At 52.4% G+C, this 12,464-nt stretch overlaps 1 protein-coding gene across 2 annotated transcripts in view; it reads left to right on the top strand.

Annotated features, from left to right (window-relative positions):
• Positions 1 to 10,962: 10,962 nt before the first annotated feature.
• SNX9 (sorting nexin 9) overlaps positions 10,963 to 12,464 on the top strand; it is a 75,322-nt gene continuing 73,820 nt past the window's right edge. For both annotated transcript variants that reach the window (XM_056125920.1, XM_056125919.1), the window contains exon 1: positions 10,963 to 11,062. In XM_056125920.1, coding sequence (XP_055981895.1) covers positions 11,051 to 11,062 — 12 coding nt within the window. In that variant the 5' untranslated portion in view covers positions 10,963 to 11,050. The remainder of the gene's footprint in view (positions 11,063 to 12,464) is intronic.

Here is a 12,464-nt window from a genome sequence, read left to right as displayed (position 1 = left end):
CTTCCACTTTAAAATATTCCTCTTACCATGCTGCCAGACCCCGCACCAGGCTGTTTTATCTGGGACACCTCAGAGAAGGGCAGGTGAGGCCCCTCCCTGCCCCAAGGGACCCAGCCCGACAGCCGAAAACCTCCAGAACTCAACTGCCACCAGGCTCACGGCTGCTACCCACACACTCGGGCCGAGCCTCACCCACGAGTGAATCTATTCTTGAACTGCATGGTCTCATACCTCACACCACTCATACTCCAAGAGTAGTGCACCACATTTGATGGGGTTTAAAGTAGGAGGCAACCAATCTTAGAGGGAAATGTATTTTTAAAGACATAGACAGGGGGCTGGAGAGATAGCACAGTGGGTAGGGCGTGTGCCTTGCACACGGCCGACCCAGGTTCGATTCCCAGCAATCCCATATGGTCCCCTGAGCACCACCAGAAGTAACTCCTGAGTGCAGAGCCAGGAGTAACCCCAGTGCACCGCTGGGTGTGACCCAAAAGGAAAAAAAAAAAAGACATAGATATAAGCACACAAGGCTCAAGCTTTAACACATTAGTAATCTCTTATAGATGGGCTTAATGATTCCGGAGTGAAATACAACAATTTTCACACACTTTCCCCTAAGGGAACATTTTTGGAGCATTTTCAGTGGTTTACTCATAGCACAGCGGTAGGGCATTTGCCTTGCATGCGGCCAGCCCAGCTGAGCCGGGTTCGATTCTTCCACCCCTCTCGGAGGGCCTGGCAAGCTACCGAGAATCTCACCCGCACGGCAAAGCCTGGCAAGCTACTCGTAATGTATTTGATATGCCAAACACAGTAACAATAAGTCTCGCAATGGAGATGTTACTGGGCCAGCTCGAGCAAATCGATGAACAACGGGAGGACATTGCTACAGTGCTACTCATTGCAAACAATACAAAACAAATTATTTTGGTTCTGCCTTGGGGTAGAGGTTGAGGTGTCCTGAGTGCCTCCAGGAGCAACCTACCTCATGAGATGGAAACATCCAAAATATGGTGGTGGGAAGGTGTTATGGTGGTGGGACTAGTGTTCGAATATTAAATGTAATCAAATATTGTGAACTGCTTTATAAAAATAAAACAAAATTTAAAAATGAATCACGATCACGATCATCCTCTTGTTCGTCGATTGCCTCGAGCAGGCACCAGTAACATCTGCTTCGTCCTAGCCCTGAGATTTTAAAAGAGCCGTTTCAATGCTCTTTCAGGGTTAGGAAAATGAGACCCGTCATTGTTACTGGTATTTGGCCTATTGGGTTTGCCACGGGGAGTTTGCCAGACTCTGCCGTGCGGGCAGGATACTTTTGGTAGCCTGCCAGGTTCTCCAAAGGAAAAATAAGATAATAAGATGTCGCGTGGAATGCGGCTGTGTGCTTCCAGGAGCTGGGTTTTGTAGTCTCTGCGTCTTGGCCGTTGATGGGAACAACCTGGTGCTGGCGGCAGCTGGTGGGTGTGACGCCTACCTACTGGAAGATGGAGGGTCTATGTGGAGAAGGCCCAGTTCCAATCCGAGTAGGCTTGGAGACCTCAGCCCCGGGGCACGCATTCCTGGGTTCCTCTGCCAGTTCTTTCATGCATGAGGCTCGTCTGGACGTGTGGAAAGTGGTCCCAGCATGGCTGTGGCTGGCTCCGGAGGTCCTCAGCTGCTGGGGCTCTGCTCGGGGTGGGAGGGGGGGAGAGAAACTCAACCTTCCCCCCTCCAAGGGGCCCCGGTGAGGACAGCCAGGAGCGGGGGCAGGAGATTCTGAATAAAATGAATAAATTTTTAAAATTTTTTAAATATCTCTCTTAGAAACTAAACTACGGAGATGTTTACTTTAGAGACGGGGATGCATTTGCCCGTAGCTTACAAAACCACCCATTTGTGAAATCTGTTTTTTCTCCACTGTCATCAAGGCCAGCATCTTGCAAACAAACCTTCGGGCAGTCTCGGGGCCCGGAAGAGAACCAGGATCCAGGTGAACTCACGCGCTGTGTGCAGCAAGAAGGAGATTGCAACCAAGGACAGTTCTCCTGCCACCCACCTCACACGGGGAGCCCTCGGTGGCAGCACTGACCTTTCTGATCAAAGCCTGGCTCAACAGGGCTGCCAGGGACGGAGGGACAGAGGCTGTAATTTACAGGGTCCTGCGGTAAACGGTGGTGACAAGAACAAATGACCTACACATGAACCTGGCTTTGAAGCGGAAGTTTCTCTCCTCTGTGGCTGCAGCCCATGGCACACAGACAAGCCAAATGTCCTTCATGGCCCAGGTGCTGCTGACCCCCGGCCCCTCACTCTCCGCTCCTTTCTCTGACTGAGTACATTTCTGAGGACTCACCCCACACCTGTCCATGACAGATCAGGAAATGGAAGAAAAATCCTAGGGGACAGTTTTAGGGGACATCAGCGATCCTGGAGGCTAGAGGCCTTCCCAGACTGGTCAGTGATCATTCCATCCCAGCCCTTCTCTGTGACGTCCGTGCTGCCCTCCTTCTGAGACACGGGCCACCCCCATCGAATAGGCCAGCACGGTGCCCACTGTAGCCTGGCCCAAGCTCGGCTCTCCCCACTGCCGTGCCTCCCTCCCCGACTGCTCGGATCCAGCCAAGTCCTGAGTCCAACATGCACGAAGCCACTGAATTGTGGCAGTCGGAGTGAGCCTTGGACTGTGCTTGTCCCAGTCAGCCAAGTGCCCGTTTCTGGGGGACTTTTGCGCTCTTGGCCAGTTCCGGGCTGCTAGCCTCGGGGGATGGCTGGGGGCAGGCTCCGACTCCTGGGGTGGACAGTTGGCCCAGCGTACGGCCCAGGGGCCTTGTCCTGTGTCAGCAGGGACTGTCTAGACCTGTCAGACTGCTTGAGGAATGGGGCCCCGTCTCTGCTCTAACTTCCTGCATGCTGGGGTGAGTCACTGAACGATCCCGATTTCCTTCCTGCCCCGGAAAACGGGGCTGTCAGCACTTCCTCAGCCCATGTCCTTGGGCCTGTCACGCAGGACAATGCCCGTCCAAGAGCGCAAAAGTCCCCCAGAAAAGGGCACTTGGCTGACTGGGACAAGCACAGTCCAAGGCTCACTCGCGGCCTCTGAATAATGTATAAAGTGCCACAGCGCAGCAAACAGTGCGGCATTGAGTGGGTTCACTCTTGGACATGCCACTATGTCAAGATCGACGAGACTTCATAAAATATTCTCTTGGAGTCAGGCCACTTCTGAGGAATATTTTCCAAAACCCAATATTATTGAAGAAGGAAACGTGCCAACAAACCACGTGTGGTGTTGTGTTTTGCGTCCAGTGGGATAACGAGGGCCGAACCAGGAAGCAGATGCTTAATTGGTTGGTTACAACAGCCCTGACGCGTTCCTGATTCTATCACAAAGAATTAGCAGGAGTGATAAAACACCCTAACCCTGTACCAGGCTGTCTTCACCAGGGCAACTCAGAGGGAGGCGGGTTGTGTTTCTGTCACCCCCCCCCCCCCCCCCCCCCCGCCCTGCCAACAGTGCCTCAGCAGCCAGAAACCTCCAGCACCCAAACGCTGCCAAGCTCACAGCCGCTCTCCATAGGCTTAGATAAGTCTCACCCTCGAGGAAATCTTCAGAAAAACTCAGGTATGCAGGACCCATGACTAAAATCTCCAAGCTGCTCAGAGCAGGACTGGGCCTCCTCCCTCCATCTCCCAAATTTACCAGCAGCTTGGCAGTCATGCCCACAAAATGTCCCATGGCACCATATAATCTCATCAACGGCCATGACCAAGAGACTCAGAAATAAAACTCCTGGAAGAGAGCAACATAGGGCCTCACCCATGGGTGAATCTGCTCTCTCATCTAGATTTTACAATTCCTGGAATGACCTCTCACACCCTTCACACCGACATACCAAGAGTAGCACACAACATTTGATGGGGATTAACAAACACGTTAGTGATCTCTTATGCAAGGGCTTAATGGCTCCAGGATGAAATACAACAATTGTCACACACTTTCCACGAAGGAAACTTGATTGGACCATTTTTAGTGGATGATTCATAACAAGCAACACAAAACTAATGGTTTCGATTCTGCCTTGGGGGGCACGTTTTGGGATTTGGGGTGGAAACATTTGGAATATGGTGGGAAGGTGCAGTGGTGATGAGATTGGTGTTTGAATATTGAATGTAAGGAATTATTGTGAACAACTTTATAAAAATAAAATTAAGCTAAAAAGAAAGAAAAGAATTAGCAGGAGCTTCTTTTGTGCCTTCTTTTGTGGTATGGCACGGGGAGCAGGGATGAGACCTGGGCACTGAGCCCCCTCTCCTTAACTGCCAGTCTAATGGGGGAGGCGAGCCAGTGGTCACCCTAACGAATGCAAATTGTGCTGTTTGCAGAAGCGAGCAGAGGAGCACTGGAGATTTCCATCAATAGGAAAAAGGTTCCTGAGGATTTCTACCGTGACACTGCGAGGAGCTCAGCTGGATGAACACACAGGAAAGGGTGCTGATGCGAGGGGCTGCTGGAGGTGGGGGAGGGAGATTGCAGGCGTTGGCGACGTCCCCTGCAGGGCTCAGGAAAATGAGACCAAAATCTAAGAAGTCCCTGATTGAGGACCATTGAGAAATTAAAGAGGGCGCCAAAGAGGGCCCCAACAGAGCCCTAAAGCACACGTAGGGTCCTGCGAAGCACAGGACAGCACAGCCGGTCCTGTCCACCCTGAGGAAGCAGAGCTCAGGGCACTAGGAGACAGGGAAGCCTGCAGGGCAGCGCCCGGACTGCATGTCCATGGTGACCGACTATGGAAAAGCTATAAAGCAGCGTGAGGGCTCCTTATGGGAGCGATTTCCCTTTGCTTGATTCCAACTAGGTAGGCTGGGCTGAGATAGAACAGGGCCAGACACTAACCCTGCACAAGGCAAACGAGTTCCATGCTGGCATCACACATGGTTTCTCGAGGCCAGCCCTGGGCACTGGGGAGTGGCTGGGAGAAAAGAAGGAAGGAAGAAAAAGGGAAGGAAGGAAGAGGGGAGGGAGAGAGAGAGGGAGAGAGAGAGAGAGAAAGATAGAGGAAGGAAGGAAGGAAGGAAGGAAGGAAGGAAGGAAGGAAGGAAGCAAGGGAGGGAGGGAGGGAGGGAGGGAGGGAGGGGAAAGAAGGGAAGAGGAAAGAAAGAGAGAGAAGGGAAGAATGAAAGCCCAGAGGTAGTGCAAAGGCTACAGTCCTTACTTGCCTTGTGTGTGGCTTGACCCACTTTCAATTCCCACACCGCACATAATCTCCTGAGCACCACCAGGAGTGACCCCTAAGCACAGCCAGGCATGTTTTCAAAAATAAAGGAGTAAAAATCAATAAAATTTACTGATTTGCTTTGGTCATCCTGAGTCAGGTGACCCCTCGGGATGGTGATTTCTGAAAATGGAACCAAGACCCTGGAGGTCTCTCAGCAGGAGGGGCTTGACCTCTCTGCCCTCTGGCTTTCTTGGTGCCAGTGTCCCGGTGACCTAGAACTTGGCCCTGCAGGTGTGCCAGGGCGTAGGTGGGAGGAGCGTCCCTGACTTTGTACCTTCCTATCAAGCTTGGCTTAACTGCCGTGGGGAGTTGCAGCTTCCCAGCTCACAGGGATCCAGCCAGCTCATCACTTAGAGGGTAACCCACGTTCCAACCCAGGTTCTTCACCTGCATTCAGGCGCTCTCAGTCAAGATCTGTAGTTAGTTATTAAGATATAAACTCATTTGTAAGATAGTTCAGATGAGACCAGGGTGTCACTCAGCAGGAAAGCACTTGCCTTGCGTTTGTGAGGCCCTGGATTTAAACTCCAGCATGAAAAATCATAACAAGAGGTTGGAGCATTAGAGCAGCGGGTAGGGCACTTGCCTTGCACATGGCTGACCTGAGTTCAATCCCAGGCACCCCATGTAGACCCTAAGCCCCACCAAGAGTGATCTCTGAGTACAGAGCTAGTGAGCACTGGGTGTGCCCCCAAAACCAAAAAAAAAAAAAATTCTATGATACATATAAGTAATACATGTAGATTTTTAATAAATCTGACAATAGCATCTGATGAATCTCAGGGATTTTCTAAACATAGCGAGATGTTCATATTTTTCCAGAAATAAATCACATGATTCGTCTTCTTTTCGCCTTTATTAATAACTGAAGATAATAACCACTTGATTTGTTTGTTTTGGGGCCACGCCTGGCAGTATTCAGCAGTGTTCAGTATTCAGGCAGTATTCAGGCTTACTCCTGGCTCTATGCTCAGAGATCTCTTCTGGAAGATTCTAGGGACCACAAGAGATAGAACCCAGGCCATCCACATGCAAGGCAAATACCTTATCCTCTGTATTATCTTTCTGGTCCAGATAGTACCCTTTTTTTTTCTTTACTTCTTTTTTTTATTAGGCTACTTGGTCTTGAATTTGTAAGATGGTTTCAGTGCCATATTTATTGAAATCGTCCTATTGCTAACATTGGTTGCCTCCAGTTCATGGATATTGCAGAGTAATGCATTACAGAGCATCTCACTCATGTGAATATGCCAGCAGAATACATTCCTGAAAGTCAAGATGCTAAGTCCAATAGTCATTTTCAATTTTGTTATAACCAGATTAGCCTGGCTATGGAAAGAAACCTTGATTTCCTCATGTCTGCAAACAGGACAGTAGCGAGTGTCTGCCGCTTCCTACAGGGGCTACAGGCTTCCTACAGGGATGCATCCAGGGAGCGGTATCCTCTTACTCAGAACAATAGGGTTCACAAATGTTTAGATGGCTCTGATTTTGCCATGAATTCAGCAAACACAAAGATTTACAGGAAGTTCTGAGGAACCATGTCCATTTTATTTATTTATTTATTTATTTATTTACTATGTCCATTTTAAATGGGAAATGGAACTCCACTGATGGATGTAACTAGTTGAATCTCTGGAGACCAAAGAGAAAATTTTTGAAGTAACTCACATTTGATATTAACTTCAATGTTTTCCTACCTGAATCAAGTTGATTTGTAGTGGTAGTTCACTTTTTAACATACACATTGCCGATAGTAAAATGAAAACATATGGAGCAGGAGATATCGTATAGGGTAAGAAGCTTGCCTTGCATGCTGCTGACCCCGTTTTATCCTGGTTCCAGAGATGGTTCCTTGAGCACTTCTAGGAGTAATCCCTGAGCACAGAGCCAGGAATAAACTCTGATCACTGTGTTTGGCCCCAAAATAAAATCAAGTAAACAAATACAGATAAGAGATACAGGAGAGTATCATGCTAAGTGAAATGAGTCAGAAAGAGAGGGACAGACATAGAATGACTGCACTCACTTGTGAAATGTGAAATATCATAATCTGAGACTAACACCCAAGGACAGTAGAGACAAGATCCAGGAAGATTGTTCTACATTTGGAAGCCTGCCTCATGAGCTGGGGGAGAAGGCAGCTGGGATAGAGAAGGGATCACTAAGTCAAGGATGGTTGGAGGGATCGCTCGGGATGGGAGACGTGTGCTGAAAGTAGGAAAAGGCCCAAGCATGATGGTCTCTTATTATCTGTATTGCAAACCATAATACTCATAAGTAAGGTAAGGTAAGGTAAAGGCCCTCCCGTTGATCGTCGATTTGCTCGAGCGGGCCCAGTAACATCTCCATTGGAGACTTTGTTGTTACTGTGTCTGGCATATCGAATACTCTTGGTAGCTTGCCGGGCTCTGCGAGAGGGGCGGAGGAATCGAACTCGGGTCGGCCATGTTGGCCGCGTGTAAGGCGAACGCCCTACCCGCTGTGCTATCGCTCCAGCCCTCATAAGTAGAAAGGGAAATTGTCTGCCATAGAGGGAGGGAGAGGGGAGTGGGGGGGGGGATACTGGGGACATTGGTGGTGGAAAATGTGCACTGGTGGAGGGATGGGTGTTCGATCATCGTATGACTGAATGATTGAAACTCAAATGAAACTTTTGTAACTAGCTCACAGTGATTAAAAAAAAAGACAGCTAGTAGGGATTTCATCTCATACCAATGAGAATGGCATATAGAAAAAAGACTGCAAACAACAGGTCTGGGCAGGGTTGTGGGGGAAAAGGAAGCCCCGTTCCCAGCTGTTGGGAAAGCCGCCTGGCTCAGTTTCTGTGGAAAACAAGTATGGCTGCTAGAGTCCCCATATGACCCAGCAACGACGTCTATCCTCCAAACGCAAAAACATTAAATTTGAAACTATACCTATGCACAGCCATGTTTGTTGCAGTGCTAGGCACAATAGCCAGGAGAGAGAACCAACCCACATGTCCAATGACAGATGAATGGAAAAAGACATGATGTATCTACACAACGGGAGATTACAGTTGTAAGAAAGAATGAGATCATGACATTTGCTGCAATGTGCATGGCACTGGAGGGCACTGTGTTAAGTAAAATAGGTCAGAGGGAGAACGAATACCAGATGATCTCATTCAACTGCAGCATCAAGAGAGAAAACAAGAGAAAGAATCAGATGAACATCAACCCTTGGCCTTTGATTGCCGGACTGAGATTGCTAGTCTCAGCAAGGGTGAGGAGGAGACTGGGGTGTGTGTGTGTGTGTGTGTGTGTGTGTGTGTGTGTGTGTGTAGGGCGAGGGGGAGGGGCCTGGGAAGGACACAAACCAGAAGTGACACAAGGACAGTGGGGGAAGGTCTTGGGAATTTGGGTGGTGGTGAAAAAAAGGTGCAGTGACCTCAAACATCAAAACCACAGATGTTAACGCTTTGTAGCCGTTACCTAAACTAGATTAACGTAATAGATGCTGGATTGATTTTTCAGTGAAGCACTGTCTTCCAAAGACGGGTGAGTAAGTAATCCCACTCCTGGGCCTTATCTGAGGAATCTGAAAAGACTCATTCAAAGGGCCATCTGGACCCCTCCTCCACGTTATTCACAGTGCCAAAACCTGGGGTCAACCTAAATACCCACCCTCAGAGGACCGGAGAAAGCAGCTGTGGTACCCACAAACTCAAAGGGTAACTGCTCTGCATTCAAAGGGATGAAATTGTGCTGTTCAGGAGGGGAAAGGGGATGGAACAAAGGTGCCGGGTGTTCAGAGGACTGTGTCAGGAAGTGAAAGACAATTACCAGACAGCTTCTCTTCTAGGTGGAACAGAAACAAACCAAAGCCCAATAAAAGCCTCCTGGTAAAACTAGGGGGGTTACCAGAGTCAAGGGGTGGGGGTGGGCAGAGCAGAGGGGTCTTTTTGGTGGAGCGATGACTCTGCCACCTTTGGGATTCTACTGTGTAAATGGGAACTGAGGATGAAGGAATAAAAGAGGTGGAGTGGGGTGAAGGAAGAAAGGGAGAGTAACAGTTAACAGGTAAACGAGGACAGAAAAAAAAAACACTAGGATTTGCAGAGGGAAGAGACTAAGTGACTGACATTGATTCATTTATTTAAAAGCATCATTTCATGGGAGATGCATGCCGAAAGTAGACTTCGGACCAAACATGATGGCAGAGAGAGAGCAAGAGGGAAGGAATGCATCCGCCATTGGGGGGGGTGGAGTGAGGGGATGGGATGGAGGTGGCGGGAGGGATGCTGGGATCATTGGTGGTGGAGAATGGGCACTGGTGGAGGGATGGGTACTCGATCGTTGTATGCCTGAAATGTAATCACAAAAGTTTTTAAGTCTGTAACTGTATCTCACTAGGATTCATTACAAATAAATCAATAAAATAAAAAGCATCATTTCATGGGAGATGCAGGCTGAAAGTAGACTATGGACAAACATGATGGCCGCTTAGTGCCTGTATTGCAAACCTGTATAACACCCAAAGGGAGAGAGAGAGGGAATGTGGGGGGGTGGTGGGGGCCGGGGGTGGGGGGAGAGATATTCGGGAACATTGGTGGTGGAGAATGGGCACCGCGGAGGGATGGGTATTAGATCATTCTATAACCGCAATGTAATCACGAAAGTTTGTAAGTCTGTAACTGTATCTCACAGTGATTCATTTTTTTAAAAAAAAGAAATCAAATAAAAAGCATCATTTCCAGCACGGTGATTTACAGTATCTAAAGACTCAAAGCCGGAGTTTCATATAAACCATGTTCCAACGCTACAACGGCTCAGCCCACTGATTCACTGATTTATGAAAATCACCAGGAAGGATGCTTCACCACGGGCAGGCTATGACATCAGCGGACAACGAGTCACTTCGCCACTATGTATTAATGAACCCAACGATCTGGGGGGCGGGGGAGGGGAAAGGAAGCGGCAGCTCGATCTTCCAAACACGTGGTTCATTTGTACTTGCGTGAAAATCTGAGAACCCTCCCGAAGTCGTCAAATTCATGTTTCCAACCCGGTCGGGGAAAACAGTTCTGTTTTTAAGCAGTGGCCCGTTTCAGACGTCCCCGTTCCCAGTCCGGACACCTGTTGTGTCTCTCCCAGGCCTCGGGGACCCGGAGGGATTTTTTAAAAAATATTTTTTTTTCTCTCTCTGTCCTCTCTGCTGCCTTTCGGGGCTTCGGGGCCAGCCGGGCCCAGGGCCCGGGAGCCGGCGCGCGGGGCCGTGTCCTCCACGCGGCCTCCGCGCGGCGCCCGGCGGCCCGGCCGAGGCCCCCGCGGGCCGGAGGGGTTGGGGGCGCGCCGCGCCACCCCCTCCGGGGCGCCCCCCGGGCTTGGAGGGCGCCGCGCGCGGGCGGAACAAAGGGCGCGGGCCGGGCGGGCCGGGCGGGCCGGGGGCGGGCCGGGCCGGGCGGGCCGGGCCGGGGCGCGCTTCCGCCGGCCGCCGCCAGCCGCGGTCCCTGGGCGGCCGGGCAGGGGCGGGGGCCGCCGCCGAGTTTCAGGAACTGCAGCCGCGCGCGGCGGCCACTCGGAGCCAGCGCGGGCCGGACCGCGGGGAGCGGCCGCAGCGGGCCGGGAGGGCCGAGACCGGGCCGCGAGGGGCCGCGGGGGGCCGACGGGGACCGAGAGGGACCGCGAGGACCGACCCCGGGCCGAGGCCGGGCCGACGCCGGGCCGAGACCGGGCCGAAGGCGCCGCCGCCGCCGCCGCCGGGCCCAGCGAGTCCAGCCGGGCCGAGCTCCGCGCGCGCGGCCGCGGGTCCAGCCGCCGACCATGGCCACCAAGGTGAGGGGCGCGCAGGCCGCGGGCGGGGAGGGCCCGCCGGACCCCCCGGCCGGACCCCGCGGCCACCCCCGCGGCCAGGCCTTGCGCGGGGCCGGGGGGCGCGGGGGGTGGACCTGGCACCGCCGCCTTCGTAGGTCGCTATTGGGGGCGGGGGCGGTCTTAGGGTTGGAGGGGGCGTCATTGATATTGGAGGGGGGGTTATTGGAGGGGACGGGATTGTTGGAAGGGGGGTTATTATTATCGGAGGGGGCGTTATTATTATCGGAGGGGGCGTTATTATTGTTGGAGGGGGCGGTATCGTTAGGACTGATTTATTATTGCATTGGCGGGGGGCGACCCTGGCAGCTTTCCCCCCCTGGCCGCTGCGGGACGCCGCCGAGCGCCCCCCGCATCCCCGGACCCCCGGTTGGGGGCCACCTTTTTGCCCGTGACTGGGGTGCCCGCTGGCGTCCGGCCCCGAGGACGTGGCGGGACCGGACTTGGACTCGGGCCGGGCCACGGACCCGGAGCGGGGCCCCAGCCCGGCGCCCCGCGGAGGGGGCCCCCCGCCCAGTGGCCAAGGGCCTGTGGGGTCTGCGCCGTCCCCCCTCCCCGGGTCTGCGCCCCTTCTCTCTGGGTGCCGGCCCCCTGAGACTCGCGTGGCCGTTGGGGTCCCGGGGACGCCCCTCGGACAGAATCAGGACACTCCAGTTCCGTGCCCCCGGTGTGCAGGTGGTTGTTAGTTTTTAAGAAATTGTGTGCGCGTGTGTGTTGGAGGGTCCACACCTGGGCGGTGCCGGGGCGTCCGACCCGACCCGGAGCAGCGGCGCGCGGCCAACCCTGCCGGCTCTGCCCCTCTTGGTCCTGATTGACTCTGGAGTGGCCCCCCTACCTCTCCAGGGCACGGGTGGCCTGTGGGGACGAAATGATGCCCCGGCTCAGGTCTCATTGGCCAGTGGATGCCACTAGCTGCCTTTTCCATGTGGGTTTCTTATTATTATTATTTTTTTTTACATTTTAGTATTATTTTTTGTTTTGATTTTGGACACCCAGCAATGCTGGGGGGTTAGTCCTGGCACGCAGGAATTGCTCCTGGCGGTGCCCCCGGGCGACCCAGTGGGATGCCAACAGTTGAACCTGCAAGGCAAGCCCTTCTGCACTCTCTCCAGCACCCTGTTGTTTTTTTTTTTCTTTTTCTTTTCTTTTTTCTGGTGGGGGACACACCCGGCAGTACTCTGGGCTAACTCCTGGCAGTGCTCAGGGGACCATTTGGGGGAGCCAGGGATTGAACCTGGGTCTGCAGCGCACAAAACAAAACACTGTGCTGTTGCTTGGCCCTGGCATGGATCTTTCTGAAGCAAAGGTCAAGCCCAGGGTCTCTGAGGAATATGACTTTGTGGTCCGTTGCCAAGCATGCCGGCAG

The sequence above is a fragment of the Sorex fumeus genome, unplaced genomic scaffold (assembly GCF_029834395.1).
Source record: "Sorex fumeus unplaced genomic scaffold, SorFum_2.1 ptg000061l, whole genome shotgun sequence".
NCBI lineage: Eukaryota > Metazoa > Chordata > Mammalia > Eulipotyphla > Soricidae > Sorex > Sorex fumeus.
This window is presented reverse-complemented; position numbering and strand designations above follow the sequence as displayed.